The 16688-nt window shown below is 38.4% G+C and overlaps 1 protein-coding gene across 4 annotated transcripts in view; it reads right to left on the minus strand.

Annotated features, from left to right (window-relative positions):
* Positions 1 to 14824: 14824 nt before the first annotated feature.
* The window catches only part of IQCB1 (IQ motif containing B1), a 40624-nt gene continuing 38760 nt past the window's right edge, over positions 14825 to 16688 (minus strand). For 3 of the 4 annotated variants that reach the window (XM_068974095.1, XM_068974076.1, XM_068974086.1), the window contains 2 exons: positions 16187 to 16343; positions 14825 to 15351 (listed from right to left, as the gene is read on the minus strand). In XM_068974095.1, the coding sequence (XP_068830196.1) occupies positions 15122 to 15351; positions 16187 to 16343 (387 nt within the window). In that variant the 3' untranslated portion in view covers positions 14825 to 15121. The remainder of the gene's footprint in view (positions 15352 to 16186; positions 16344 to 16688) is intronic. The other variant, XM_068974104.1, reaches the window with a different exon arrangement.

Consider the following 16688-nt stretch of genomic DNA (forward strand, 5'->3'; position numbering starts at 1 on the left):
TGAACTCTCCTTAATCTTTATTAGAAGCTTTATTTAACAGTTAAGGTATTTTCTGCATTTACTACTTTAGAGTTCTAAGCATGCTGTTTAGGAAAGTATATTCAACCAAGAGTCAAAACTGTTATTAATAGGTTTTATATAACCAGCAGTTAACAACCTGTCTTCTGATTCCTGAAGTAAGTGCAGTCCTAGCCTTTCTCTCCTGCTTTATTCATCTCAGCCTTCAAGATTACCAAGCTCATTTCCTTTCCTTACACACATTTTAATTGAGTTGACAGACATAAGAAAGACTGGTTAATATGAATGAAAGATTTGGCTGCATAATTTATAGATCCAGGAATAAGACACCTTAATAGGACTCCTGAAGGGACATGTGTTGAGTCTCCGCTCCCTGGAAGACTCTTTCCCATTAAGCTATGTGACTTCTTTACACTTGTGTAGTGTGGAGGGTTGCATATTCTAGAGATAGCCATCTAGGACCTCGCCTCCACTCTCTTGTCTTCTGCGTGCCATATGGGCATTCTATGCAGCCAGTTTATTCCTTTCATATTTTTTAACTTGATTTACTTAATCTTTCTATTCTGCCTTTTTTTTTAGTGTATTACATGAAAGTCAAAGGACTTAAAATTTCTTGGTCTCTAATGAAGGGCAAGACCACTTTTTCATGTGTGCTAGCCAAATCTACACTCAACAAAAAATTACCAAGTACCTTCTTCATAATACATTGGTTGAATAAATATAGTATTTTTTCATTCTCTCTCCATGAAACACTCTTCTTTTACTCCTTGAGCTGCTCAGTCCATTCTTTATTTCACTTCTTTGAGTGGCTTCTTCTCACCGTCTCCCAGATTAAGTGACTCTCGGGTACACATTATTTCCTGCAAAATAATAGTCATCACACATTAAATCATTTCTTCGTTAAATGTTTATCTCTTCTTTTGGAACATAAGCTCCATTAGCAGAAACTGTATCTGCCTTCTGCATCTAGCGCAGGACTTTTTACATCATAGATGCTTATAGGTATTCACTAGTATGTTAGTTTAAAATCTCTGATATAATAGACACTTTGTCAAGTACTGAGAACTCAGTCTTTAATGATTAATCGAACACCTCAAAGTGCATAAGTATTGCAATAATATATATAAAATGGGCTTCTTTGGTATCTCAGCTGATAAAGAATCCTAGTGCAATGCAGAAGACCCCAGTTCAATTACTGGGTCAGGAAGATCCCCTGGAGAAGGGAATGGCTACCCAATCCAGTGTTCCTGCCAGGAGAATCCCATGGACAGAGAAGCCTGGTGGGCTGCACTCCAGGGGGTTGCAAAGAGTCAAACACTACTAAGCAACTAAACATATTGCAGTAATAGTGAAGGGACTAAAAAAATTATAGAGCACCATCCCAACTCTTAAGAAGTGTTCTGTAAAACAAACGGGACATTTTCACACAACTAATTAAATATCTACAAAAATCTCAAGTACCAAAAGAGTGAGTGAGTAAGGAAATGATTAACTGAAATTAATAAGGGGTTCATTTTAGAATTGATTAGACCTGGCTTTAAACTTGGGCAAATTAGTCAATGTCTCACAGCTTCAGTTTTCACATCTATAAAATGAAAATTATAAATGTTCCTATCTTGTAGGGTTGTTGGAAGGAATAAATGAGATAATGATTATAAAATACTTACCAGAGTCAGGCATATATCACACAATAAATGTTTATTATTTAGCAGTAGCAGTAGTAGTATAATTAGGTTACTGAAAAGAGGCAAGGCGGGATGATTTGGTGACAGGTCTATGAATAGCATATCCTTACATTCTCAAATAGACTAGGGAAGGGACCAACTGCTAAAGACTAATGCTGCAATGATTATGTTAGATCAAGAGTGCTTAAACCTTTAGGTTTCAGGACTGCCTAATATACTTAAATATTAGTTAGGACTCAGGATTGGGGTTCTCCAAAAAAAGAGAAACTCTATGTCTTTTCTAATAGATAAATAGTTATATATGCACTCATCTCACATGCTAGTAAAATGATGCTTAAAATTCTCCAAGCCAGGCTTCAGCAATATGTGAACCGTGAACTTCCAGATGTTCAAGCTGATTTTAGAAAAGGCAGAGGAACCAGAGATCAAATTGCCAACATCTGCTGGATCATCAAAAAAGCAAGAGAGTTCCAGAAAAACATCTATTTCTGCTTTATTCACTATGCCAATGCCTTTTGACTGTGTGGATCACAATAAACTGGAAAATTCTGAAAGAGATGGGAATACCAGACCACCTGACCTGCCTCTTGAGGAACCTATATGCAGGTCAGGAAGCAACAGTTAGAACTGGACATGGAACAACAGACTGGTTCCAAATAGGAAAAGGAGTATGTCAAGGCTGTATATTGTCACCCTGCTTATTTAACTTATATGCAGAGTACATCATGAGAAACGCTGGGCTGGAAGAAGCACAATCTGGAATCAAGATTGCCAGGAGAAATATCAGTAACCTCAGATATGCAGATGACACCACTCTTATGGCAGAAAGTGAAGAACTCAAGAGCCTCTTGATGAAAGTGAAAAAGGAGAGTGAAAAAGTTGGCTTAAAGCCCAACATTAAGAAAACTAAGATCATGGCATCCGGTCCCATCACTTCATGGCAAATAGATGGGGAAACAGTGAAAACAGTGGCTGACTTTATTTTTCTGGGCTTCAAAGTCACTGCAGATGGTGATTGCAGCCATGAAATTAAAAGATGCTTACTCCTTGGAAGGAAAGTTATGACCAGCCTAGATAGCATATTCAAAAGCAGGACCTTACTTTGTCAACAAAGGTCCATCTAGTCAAGGCTATGGTTTTTTCAGTGGTCATGTATGGATGTGAGAGGTGGAGTATAAAGAAAGCTGAGCGCTAAAGAATTGATGCTTTTGAACTGTGATGTTGGAGAAGACTCTTGAGAGTCCCTTGGACTACAGGGAGATCCAATCAGTCCATCCTAAAGGAGATCAGACCTGGGTGTTCATTGGAAGGACTGATGTTGAAGCTGAAACTCCAATACTTTGGTCACCTGATGTGAAGAGCTGACTCATTGGAAAAGACTCTGATGCTGGGAGGGATTGAGGGCAGGAAGAGAAGGGGACGACAGAGGATGAGATGGTTGGATGGCATCACCGACTCAATGGATATGGGTTTGGGTAAACTCTGGGAGTTGGTGATGGACAGAGGCCTGGCGTGCTATGGTTCATGGGGTTGCAAAGAGTCAGACACAACTGAGTGACTGAACTGAGACTGAGTATAGAAATTGGCTCAATTATTGGTTATAAAGGATGAGAATTCCCACAAGCTGCCTTCTGCAAACTGGAGAACCAGGAAAGTCAGAGGTATAATTTAGTCCCAGTCCAAAGGCCTGAATACTATGGGAGTCAATGGTATAACTCCCAGTATGATGCCAAAGGCTTGAGAACTTGGACACTGCTGGCGTTAAGTCCCAGAGTCTGAAATGCCTGAGAACCGGAAGCTACTATGCCTGCCATCCTAGCTCAGAAAGAGACAATAAGAATTTGCCCTTCTTTCACCTTTTTTCTTCTGTTTGGGCCCTCAGCAGATGGATGATGCCTGCCCACATTGGTGAGGGCAGATTTTCTTTATTCAGCCTATTGATTCAAATGCTAATCTCTTTCGGAAATGCTCTCACAGACACACCCAGAAATATTGTTTTACCAGCTGTCTGGGTATACTATAGCCCAATCAAGCTGACACACAAAATCACGTATACCACTGAACTTTTGTTTCAGTTTAGTTCAGTTGCTCAGTCATGTCTGACTCTTTGTGACCTCATGGACTGCAGCACGCCAGGCTTCCCTGTCCATCAACAACTCCCAGAGCTTGCTCAAACTCATGTCCATTGAGTCAGTGATGCCATCCAACTATCTCATCCTCTGTCATGCCCTTCTCCTCCTGCCTTCAATCTTTCCCAGCATCAGGGTCTTTTCCAGTGAGTCAGTTATATCTAGTGATGTGCTTGTAAATGTTTAACATCTGGGGAAAATATTTCTTTAGGGGTACCATTTACTGATTTCTGTGGTGTAGGCAAACCCACCATGACTGAGTTCAATCTACTAATACGTCATCACCAAATGTGCAGAAATGATGAAAAGCACACACAAAAATAGTATTTCCTACATACAGATACAATAGATATAATATTTTCAAATATGATTTACTGAATTGTCAGTTTATGTAATTTTATTTTTAATTAACATTTATATGTATTCAAATGTGAATTCATATTAATATATTAAAGTTGAAGTTAAATAAAATTAATTTTTACTCCTTTATTAAGAACATTCTTAAGTGAAGGTCATATTTTGTTTCCAATACTATGAATGCATGGCTATGAAGAATGCAGTGGTTATTGCAGCAGTCAGGTGCCTCTGCCTTGATTTGTGCCAGCAGTTTCACCACCATTGCTTCTGTACTATCAGTGTAAATATCAACAGTATAAAAGGCAAATAACATCTTAGTATTATTATGAAAATAGTTTTGACCCTTTGGTAACTGAAGGGGTCTCAGGACCACCTCTTACAGGGGTCCATGGGCAACACATTGAAACTTGTTGTTTTATATTTTAGACTCCTGAAGGGAAAAGTGTTATTCGCCCAATCATGTCTGACTCTTTGCAACCCATGGACTGTAGCCTGCCAGACTCCTTGGTCTATGGGATTCCCCAGGCAAGAATACTGGAGCGGGTTGCCATTTCCATCTCCAGGGGATCTTCCCGACCCAGTATTGAACCCAGGCCTCCTACACTGCAGGCAGATTCTTTACCATCTGAGCCACCATGGAAGCCCAAAGGGAAAAGATTGACGTTAATTTTAAAGAAAAGTTATGTTGCCTGAGTTATATAATTTGAAACTCATTAATCCAACGACTACATACAGATTTACAACTCTCCAAACAATTTTTAGTCTTACAGACTTTAGGTATGTGCCAGTTAACTTTTGCCTACAGAACACAACTCTTCAGTCAGTTCCTTTCTTTGGCTGACAAAGAAACTATAGAACCTCTGTTCAAAAAACTCATTGAAAAACTGAAGTAAGTAGAATGTTAAAAATTTTATTAAGAAATAGCAAACAATGTTTTGAAGTATAATTTTTAAGCCCTTTAAGTCATATGAGTGAGTAGCTATGGAAATACAGCTATGTTGCCATGAATGCCCTTGACACTTTGGCAAAGAAGAAATAAGGTCTATGAGAACATCATGTCTCCCTCATTTATTTGAAACATTTTCAAACTCAAGAAAATACATTTATAAGTCACAAATAGACATTTTAAAACAAACTGGACTAATATTGGGATTCTTAGGTTGTGCAGTGGTAGAGAATCTGCCTGCTGATGCAGGAGATGCAAGACATGCAACAAACATGGGCTCAATCCCTGGATGGAGAAGATCTCCTGGAGGAGGAAATGGCCTCTCACTCCAATATTCACGCCTGGATAAAGTGGATAAAGTGGCCTGGTGGCCTACAGTCCATGGGGTCACAAAAGAGTCGGATACAACAAAGTGATTGAGCACACATGCACAGGCCTAATGTTTCCTTTTATTTTAAAATTACATGTGACCCATGAGAGTGATTCCTATAAATGCTTTTTTCTCCCCTAGATCATATTTTAAATGTATAACTTCTCTGGCATCCTTTGAGACTTTACATATTGCCATTACATTTATGAATTATTTTGCAACAGTCCTAAATAGGAAATGATTAAGAGTCTATGGAAAAACCACAGCCGTGACTCCACGGTATGTACACTGAATCATCCAAATGGTAAGTTTTCTATTTTCTTAGATGCTGTTGTCTTCAATCAGATGCCTGCCTTCACCCAGATCCCTTCATAGAGATATTTGTTTCTTTATACCAGCTCTGACTATCTAATGTCCTTTCATTTTACCCTGCAGGACTCTCTAAAACATTTCTTGCAGGGCAGGTCTAGTGATAATCAACTTCCTCTGCTTTTCTCTCACACTCCTGAATTACAGTTTTGTCAGATAAAGGATTCTCCATTGACAGGTATTTTCTTTTAGCACTTTAAATATATTGGCCCACTGCTTTTTGGCCTATAAAATTCCTGGTGAAAATTCTGCTGATATTTTTCTGAGGATCTTTTGTACATGAAAAGTCACTTCTCTTTTGCTGCTTTTAAGATTCTCTACCTTTGACAGTAAATTAACTTTTAAATTGATTAAAAATAAGAAAAAAATTTTATATTTAATTTTCACAATTTCCCTCACTTTTTTCTTTGTGTAGCTCTAATCTCTATCTTGTTTCTTCTGTCTAAAAAATCTTTGATTTTATTCAGTTACTCAGTTGTGTCCAACTCTTTGCAACACCATGGACTGCAGCACGTCAGGCTTCCCTGTCTACTGGGAGCCAGCATGGGGAATCCCGCCCATGGCAAAGGTCATGAGGAAGGGGGCCTGGCAAAAGGCAAAAGCTGAGATCAGGCCTCAGGGGTACCCCTGGATTTTCCTGAGCATCTACCCCCAAAACCAGAGTCTGCCTGCTTTATTGTACTGTGCTTTTCACTCTTCTGACATAACGGGGGGCTATCCCCGACCACCTTTCTCTGGAAAGAGTTAACTTAGAGCTCCAGTTAACAGTCTCCTGCATATAAAAGGAGTGTCTCAGCTCAAACCCCTCTGATGGCTCTCTAACTTGCCTGACAGTTAGAGACTTTTACAACTTGTGATTGTTTACAGCCCCTCAACCATGAGAGGCACGAAGCTTAAAGCATCTTAAAGATATAGAGCCTTTTCTAAAAAGCTAAAAATCATATTGGTGATGGGTTTCAGTTTGAGTCAATGACTGCTGCCAGACCTCCATATTCTTTATCTTTTAGGCACCTGAAGGATATTAATCAATGTAATTGGATATAGCAAAAGGAATATAGTAGTTTTGATGTTAGCAACACCTGTCCTTGACCATCTCCTGGACTTTGCTCAAACTCATGTCCATTGAGTCAGTGATGCCATCCAACCATCTCATCCTCTGTCGTCCCTTCTCCTGCCTTGAATCTTTCCCATCATCAGGGTATTTTCCAATGGGTCGGCTCTTCTCATCAGATGGTGAAAGTATTGGAGCTTCAACTTCAGTATCAGTCCTTCCAGTGAATATTTAGGGTTGATTTCCTTTAGGATTGACTGGTTTGATCTTGCTCTCCAAGGGACTCTCAAGTATTCTCCAGAAACACAGTTTGAAGGCATCAATTCCTTGGTGTTCAGCCTTTTTTTATTTTCCAGTTCTCACATCTATATATGACTACTGGAAAACCATAGCTTTGACTAGATGGACCTTTGTTGGCAAAGTAATGTCTCTGCTTTTTAATATGCTGTTTAGGTTTGTCATTACTTTTCTTCTAAGGAGTGAGCATCTTTAATTTCATGGCTGCAGTCACTGTCCACAGTGATTTTGGAGCCCAAGAAAATAAAGTCTGTCACTATTTCTATTGTTTCTCCATCTATTTACCATGAAGTGATGGAACCAGATGCCATGATCTTCGTTTTTTGAAGTTTTTCCTTTATAATCAGCTTTGTTTTTCTGGAAAAATCTTTATTTTCATTTTCTGGTAGATATTGCTGTATATGGAATTCTGAGTTGATATTTTTTTCTTTTAGCATTCTAAAGATGTCATTTCCATTGTCTTCAGGCTTGTATAGTTTCTCATGAGAAATCTAGCAAAACTCTATTTGTTCCTTGGTATATGATTTTTCTTTTTTCTCTGCTCTCATGATTTTCTATTTATATTTGATTTGAAACAATGTAATGATCATGTATTTAGGTGTGCTTTTACATTTTTAACATAAATGTTATTTATCCTGGTGAGAATCTCTGGGATTATTGGATCTACATTTCATTAATTTTCAAAAGTCCTTAGCCAATTTCCTTTACCTTCTTCTACCTAAGTTCTCTTTCTTCTACTTTTGGAACTCCAGTTACTTGCATGTTATACTGCTAGTATGTTTCATAGCTCTTGGAGGCTCTATTCTCCCTACTTCTCCACCCCTCATCTTTTCTTTTCTTTTGGTGTTTCTGTTTGGAACATTTATACTAATGTATTGACAAATTCATATATTTTTTATTCAATTCTAGTCTGCTAATGAACTTGTCAAAGAACTGCTAATGAACTTAACTTCTGATATTGTACTTTTCCTAGCATTTCCACTAATCTATTTTTAAACTTACATCTCTGAAATTCCCCATTTCTTTATACATGTTGTCAACTTTTACATTTTTCTTTTATTAATCAGTTATTAACATCTTTTTCTGTGTATGTTCCAATATCTGAGTCATCTCTGAATATCGTTTTGTTATCTCTTGATGAAAGTTGGTTTCTTTCCCCAGCTTTTTTGTGTGTCTCAGTTTTTGACTAAACATCATACAGTATAGAACAGAAAAGAGTAAGGCAGATACTGCTTATGCCCAGATATGGGTACATCTCTCTTTATATCAGACAGTTAATGTGAGGGTGTTTTATAAGAAATGATTTGTTCTTTGCCTTGAGTTCCTGAGATGGGGCTTCTAAACCCTTGAAATTTCCCAAGTGACAAGAGTGTGTTTATTATTTGTGGTGGGTGTAAAGGGACTAAAGTGTTAAGGCTGTGAGCCATATATAAGCTTGATTTCCTGACCATTGGAGAGGTGGCAGGGGCTGAAGATTGATTTAAATCACATGGCCAATAGTACAATTAATTATGCTTATGTAATGAAACTCCAGTGAAAACTCTGAACATTAAGGCTCAGTTGAACTTCCTGATTGGTGAGCACGTCAGTGTGCTATGGAGAGAGGGTAATGTATCCTGATTCCATGGGGAGAGGGCATGGAAGCTCTATGTTTGAGATCCTCCAAACTCTTGCCCAACAAATTCTTTACTTGGCTAAATCTTATTTGTATCATTACAGCAAAACTATTCAAAAGTATAGTATTTCCTGAGTTCTCTGATTTGTTCTAGCGAATTATCAAACATCATAGGTTTGCATCAATTCCCAAATTTGTGGTCAGTTGGTCAGAAGTGTGGGCAGCCTGGGTACACCTGAATTTATGGCATCTGAAGTGAGGGAAGTTTTGTTGGGAATAACCTCAACTTGTGGAGTTTGAATTAATTCCAGTGGATAGCATTATATGCCTAAATAACTTCTTGGCACAAATGGCCAAAAAGTACATGAAAATGTGCTCAATATCAATAACCATCAGGGAAATGCAAATCAAAACTACAATGAGATAACACCTCACACCTGTTAAGATGGATTTTATATTAAAGAAAAAAGAAAATGAGGTAACAAGTGTTGAGAAAATATGGAGAAAAGGAAACCTTTGTACATGGTTGGAATGTAAATTCATTTAACCATTATGGAAAATATTATAGAGATTCCTTAGCACTCCCATTCCCCAAATAGAACTACCATGTAACTCAGAAATCCCTGTTTTGGGTATATATCTGAAGGAAATGAAATCAGTATCCCAGAGACATCATTGCAGCATTATTCATAATCATCAACAGGTTGCAAAAAAAAACCTAGGTGTTAATGGATGAATGGATAAAGAAGATGTGAGAAAATATAAACATGATATTATTTGGTCACAAGAAGGAAGGAAATCCTGCATTTGTGACAACAAAGATGAACCTGAAGGATACTGTGCTAAGTGAAATAAGCCAGAGAGAGAAAAACTGTATGATTTTACTTGTATGTGGAATCTAAAAAAAAAAAAAAAGTCAAACTCAGAAGGTAGACTGGTTACCAAGGCCTAGAAGGTGAAATAGTGAGATGCTGGTCACTGCAAACAAACTTTCACTTATAAGGTGAATAAAATCTTCAAAATTTAATCATTATAATAGCAACCATGCCTTTAAATTCTATTTGTCATAATTTGAAAATGACTTAAACAGATATGAATATTCCTAAAATGAAAAACAGGATGCAGAATAGCTTTTCTATGGAATTTCTATTAACTAGCAGAAATTTCTATTTCTAGACACTCACTGTATAGGTTTATAAAAATAAATGTTATGTATTGGGTCTCTATTTGTATTATACCCACTCTAGTACTCTATTCTGTATAGAAAATGAGCTATGATGTGAGCAAGACATCCAATAAAGTTGTTGCTATTCAGTTGCTCAGTCATGTCCAACTCTTTGTGACCCCGTGGACTGCAGCACACCAGGCTTCCCTGTCCTTCACCACCTCCTGAAGTTTGTTCAAACTCATGTCCATCGAGTCAATGATGCCATTCAACCATCTCATCCTCTGTCACCCCTTCTTCTCCTGCCCTCAGTCTTTCCCAGCATCAGGGTCTTTTCTAATGAGTAGGCTCTTTGCATCAGGTGGCCAAAGTATTAGAGCTTCAGCTTCAGCATCAGTCATTCCAGTGACTATTCAGGGTTGATTTCCTTAAAGATTGACTGGTTTGATCTTGCTCTCCAAGGGACTCTCAAGTCTTCTCCAGCAACACAGTTCAAAGGCATCAATTCTTTGGTGCTCAGCTTTTTTTTATTGTCCAATTCTCACTTCCATATATGACTATTGGAAAAACCATAGCTTTGTCTATACAGACCTTTGTCAGCAAAGTAATGTCTCTGCTTTTTAGTACACTGTTTATGTTTCTCATAACTTTTCTTCCAAGGAGCATACATGTTTTAATTTCACAGCTGCAGTCACCATCCACAGTGATTTTGGAGCTCAAGAAAAGAAAATCTGCCACTCACTGTTTCCATTTTTCCCCCATCTATTTGCCATGAAGTGATGGGACTAGATGCCATGATCTTAGGGTTTTGAATGTTGAGTTTTAAGCTAGCCTTTTCACTCTTCTTTTACCTTCATCAAGAATCTCTTTAGTTCCTCTTTGCTTTCTGCCATTTGGGTGGTATCATCTGCATATCTGAGGCTATTGATATTTCTCCCCTCGATCTTGATTCCAGCTTCTGATTCATCTAGCCCGGCATTTCTCATGATGTATTCTGCATAGAAGTTAAATAAGTAGGGTGACATTATATAGCCTTGACGTACTTCTTTCCCAATTTTGAACCCAGTCTATTGTTCCACGTCTGGTTTAAATTGTTGCTTCTGAACCTGCATACAAATTCCTTAGGAGGCAGTTAAGGTGGTCTGATATTCCTATCTCTTTAAGAATTTTCCACAGTTTGTTGTAATCCACACACACAGTCAAAGGCTTTAGAGTAGGTCAAGGAAGATTTTTTTTTTTCTGAAACTCTCTTGCTTTTTCTATGATCCAACCAGTCCATCCTAAAGAAAATCAGTCCTGAATAGTCATTGGAAGAACTGATGCTGAAGCTGAGACTCCAATACTTTGGCCACCTGATGCAAAGAACGGACTCAATGGAAAAGACCCTGATGCTGGGAAAGATTGAAGGCAGGAGGAGAAGGGGATGACAGAGGGTGAGATGGTTGAATGGCATCACCGACTTGATGGACATGTGTTTGAGTAAGCTCTGGGATTTGGTGATGGACAGGCAAGCCTGGCATGCTGCAGTCAGTCCGTGGGGTCACAAGGAATTGGACATGACTGAACAACTGAAATGAACTCAACTGAACTGAACAGATGTTGGCAATTTGATCTCTGGTTCCTCTGCCTTTTCTAAATCCAGCTGGTACATCTGGAAGTTCTTGGTTCATATACTGTTGAAGACTAGGTTGAAGGATTTTGAGCATTACCTTGCTAATTTGTGAAATTAGCACAACTGTATGGTAGTCTGAACACTCTTTGGCACTGCCCTTCTTTGCGATTGGAATGAAAACAGACCTTTTCTAGCCCTGTGGCCATTGCTGAGTTTTCCAAATTGGCTGGCATACTGAGTGCAACACTTTATAACATCATCTTTTAGGATTTGAAATAGCTCAGCTGGAATTCCATCACCTCCACTAGTTTTGTTTGTAGCAATGCTTACTAAGGCCCACTTGACTTCACATTCCAGGATGTCTGACTCTAGGCAAGTGACCACACCACCATGGTTGTCTGGGTCTTTAAGACCTTTTTTTTTAAAAGACCATTTTTGTACAGTTCTGTGTATTCTTGCCACCTCTTCTCACTCTTCTGCTTAGCATTTCTGTCCTTTATTGTGCCCATCTTTGCATGAAGTGTTCCCTTGGTAGCTCTTAATTTTCTTTAAGAGATCTCTAGTCTTTCCCATTCTGTTGTTTTCCTCTATTTCTTTGCACTGTTCACTTAAGAAGGCTTTCTTATCTCTCCTTGCTATTCTTTGGAACTCTTTATTCAGTTGGGTATATCTTTACCTTTTTCCTTTGCCTTTCACTTTTCTTCTCAGCTATTTGTAAGCCCTCCTCAGAAAACCATTTTGCCTTCTTGCATTTCTTTTTCTTGGGGATGGTTTTGGCCACCACTTCCTGTACAATGTTACAAACCTCTGTCCATAGTTCTTCAGGCATTCTATCAGATCTAATCCCTTGAATTTATTTGTTACGTCCACTGTGTAATTGTAAGGGATTTGATTTAGGTCATACCTGAATGCCCAGTGGTTTTCAATTTAAGTCTGAATTTTACAATAAGGAGTCAATAAAGTTAAATTGTGACAAACGTTGATGATCAAATAATATCACTTTTTAAAATCTTATTTTTCATTTATCTGAGTAATACTGAACTAGTTTTGTTATAGTAAACATAGCAGCATTTTAAGTCAGAAAGTGAGACAGCATTAAGTCGGAAATTAAAAGATTAATTATACTGCAGTGTTGCAGGGAGGCTGAGTTAAACCATTCAGGAGTTTAGCCGGGTCTGGCTTTTCATTTCCAATGTACTATAGGCTTCAAGTGCCTGTATTTTTTAGCTATTACCTTATGCTTATAGTGGGGTCTGAAAAGCTGAAGTTTTTTCTATGTTCCTGCTTTACCTCCATCTTCCAGCATCCCTGTTTGCCTTTGCCAGGGGGTGGGGTGGGGGAGTGCGGGGAAGGGGTGTCTCTCCATGCTTCCCTACCCCAGTGGTTAACTACTGCTGCTTATTACTTGGTGCTAGGCTAATTGTTGAGACTTGGGTGGTCTTTTGTCCTGATCCAGCCTAAATTTTAGGCCAAGTTTCTTCTTCCTGGGGTTGGAGATAGGGCTTTCTTATGCCATGGTAGTCAAACTGCTTCATATCTGTGGTTCATTTTTAGCAGGAGTTTGCTCCTTTTCATTAGCTTACCAGACATCTGCTTTGTGTAGATGTAGGATTTCTGGGCCCAATGTCATTTTCTGCCTCCCTCCCAGGAGACAAGGGTTTTTATTTCCATACTTCCCTTAGTAACACTGGACTCTACCTGTATCATGGTAGACTATTTCCTATCACCCCTGTCTTCAGCACCGACAGCTAGGTTTTCTGTTCCTTCCTTAAATGCAATGGAATTTTGTCTGAGCCTTAGATGTCAGAGGGCTTGCTGCCCCTGCTCCAGCAGCCTAAGACCTTTAAGAAAAGGGTCTCAGAAAGCAGGTGAGGCTTTGGGCATGTCACCCAGTAGCAGCCTGTCATCTCCTATTTGCCTATGCCACAGAGGTATCTTTTCAGGTCTCCTGCCCTGCTCCCAAACTTTCTCATATTTGGTAGAGCTCTAACTTCTAAAAGTTCCTAGATATTCTGACATGCAACTCACACTTCGCCCTTAAGAATCTGTTAAAATTTTAGTTGATTTTTTTCCAGCCACTTTTGTCTCTTGTGCTCTCAAAGATAAAATGGTTTATTTCATAGATACTGAGTCCCCTCGATTTATTTGGTTATCTTGAGGCCTCAACTATCTGATAGGCTCAAGAAAAACGATTTTCATAGATTACTTTGCAATTTTTTGTTGTTAAGATGGAAGAAACGTTCTCATGGAACTTTTTATATTCTAAGTGAAACCAGAACTCATCTGCTTATTTTTACAAATGAATTTTACTCATTTTCTAAATTATGAATAAAAATTACACTAGATTTTTGACTAGAATTTTACTAAACTTCAGAGGGATTTATAGTATTTTGTCTTTCCATCCAGAAATACTGGTATTTCTACTCATTTATAGAAAAAGCACACTCCAGGTTCCTTATGATATGGAGTCAATGATTTAATTGATTTTAACGTAAATTTTGTATTATCAAAACACAAATAGAGGTGGCTTTTGGTATTAAAACACAGATAATAGCGAAATTCAAAATTGTTAGGCTAGAACCTGATAATCGTGTAGATATTGAGAATCATAGCAGAAGTTAAACATTATTTTAGTTCTGAGACTCCTAGGAAACAAGACCAAAACGGAAATAGTAGGTTATATTCTCTTAGTTTAATAGAAAGAATGCAGTTTTATTAGAATTCTGGCACTGAATCCAAAGTGGACTTTTTAAATGTAGTTACTTTTAGAAATAAGAAAGAAGCTGAATTCAAACACTGGTAGAAAACAGTTAATTGTTTTTCTATTGACCATTTCTTTCTCTCACCTTAATAAATTCCAAGAGCACACTTCCTGTGAGTGCATGCACATTTGCTAAGTCATGTCTGCTTCTTTGAGAGCCCATGGACTACAGCCCTCCAGGTTCCTCTGTTCATGGGATTTTCCAGGCAAGAAAACTGGAGTGGGTTGCCATTTCCTCCTCCAGGGGATCTTCCTGACCCAGGGATTGAACCTGTGCCTCCTGTGTTTCCTATATTGCAGGCAGATTCTTTACCACTGCGCTATCTGGGAAGCCTATTTAACAGAAAAATCAATAAATGTGAAAAGTTGAAGCAAACCTGACAAGTTTTTCAGAACAATTGTTGAAAATATTTATTGAGAAAACACCTTTAGTTGGAAAACAGCAGAAACAAAAAAAGAAATATCACATTTCAAATATGTATTAATAACAGAATACAATGTTGAATTTAGTTTCATAATAAAAGCCATACCAATTTGTATGTATGGCCAATGATGGAGGTGTGGAAAAAGAAAAGAATTGAAATTGAGGTAGAAAATAACTCTGTGCCTATATCCATCAAGTCTTATTTGGAGAAGAACCTCTAGAAAGCCATGAGTTAAGGATAACACTAGTCTACTAGCATGTCAGAGGTAGAACCAATATAATCTATTTAAATATAGATATGTCATTCCTCCAGGTAACTCCTTTAAGGTGGTTTGGTTCCACCAATGAATAAAGTTCCTAATTCTATACTAAGTTCATCCTTTGGGACATCAATATCATCTCCTGCTTCTTCCCCAAGCTTCTTCCACCAGGGTGCTTGTATATGTTTCAGGGTGGTAAGATGGGCCTGCTTGGCTTTGGCTGCCACAGGCCTGGATCTACTTAGGAAGAGATCAGGATCTTTTCCTTCTGCCTCCTTCAGACTTGGTGCTTCTGTAGTAACAAAAAATAAACAGGTGAGTGGAAGAGTTCTGTACCAGACAAACAGAAACTTAGAAACTGCAAAGCTGGAACTCTGCAATAGCAGCAGAAACTAGATTCTAACTCTGAGTCTATTATTGCCAGCTGTAGTTGGCATGTGACTATTCACAAGATGTAGCCCATCCTTCTGTGTTTAAAGGGAAAGAATAAAGAGGTAGATATTTTTTAGATGGTTTATTTAAAAGAGTAGGAACTTAAAAACAAATAGCAGAATTCTTACAGATGAGAGGCTCAGTTCTAGTCACCTATCCATTCAAAAATACAAAATTTACAAGTAAATGGCACTAAACAGAGGATCCTGACCCCTTCTGCTCCACAAGTAATAAAAGTGTTTCAGAACCTGTCTGAAACACTGGCTTCATGGACGAGATCTCTCATTTAATGTATCAGCAGTTGTGAGAAGTAGGTGAATTAATTTTTGTGAAAACAATTCATTAAAAATATAAAATGGCACCATAAAATACTGTCATTATCTACTTTTAAAGTAGGCTTAAGAAGCTTTTCTTATTATATAACAGTCTGGCTAGTAGGGCTTTGAAATTAATAACTTTGTCTGAGTTGGTACATATGAATGATAGAAAGGCTGAGGGAAGCAGTCAGGAAGGTTATGGGATTTGCATCAGTTGAAAACATTGTGTGCTGATATGATCCAGAAGTAGAAATTTCTGAGGATAGGAAATGAGCTAATAGACCACTACATGCTATTTTCCTTCTGAAGATTATGGCTGTCACCAAAATCTTGCATAGGGTGTTCCTTTTAGGAAACAAAAATGGAATGAGCACATACTCATCAACTGTTCAATGTTGGTGTTGATCTGAGCCATCAGTGCCTCCCTGTGCTGTTGAGATCTCTCTTCTAGAGCCCTGCCCAAGAAGTAGTGTTGCAGTCGTTCTTGTGCTTGGGAATGGAGCTCCCTGCTGGTCACATCTGATATCTGAGAGCCCTGGGAACAAAGGACAGAAGAAAATTGTCACACGAAGGACACATATATCAAAGTATGTTTCACTTTCACTAGTTGCTGCATGTGGGTTCAGTAGTTGTGGCTCCTGGGCTCTAGAGCACAGACTCAGTAGTTATGGTGGATGGGCTTAGTTGCCCCAAAGCATGTGGGATCTTCCTGGAGTAGAGACTGAACCCATGTCTCCTGCATTGGCAGGCAGATTCTTTACCACTGAGCCATCAGGGAAGCCCGATCTTGTACTCTTCTTAAAAGCAGATTTCATTGAAAATGCAAGTGGGCAAAATTCTTTTTGATATACTCCTATACCTCACTTCCTCACATAGTGTA

This window comes from Capricornis sumatraensis, chromosome 1 (assembly GCF_032405125.1).
Source record: "Capricornis sumatraensis isolate serow.1 chromosome 1, serow.2, whole genome shotgun sequence".
Classification (NCBI taxonomy): domain Eukaryota; kingdom Metazoa; phylum Chordata; class Mammalia; order Artiodactyla; family Bovidae; genus Capricornis; species Capricornis sumatraensis.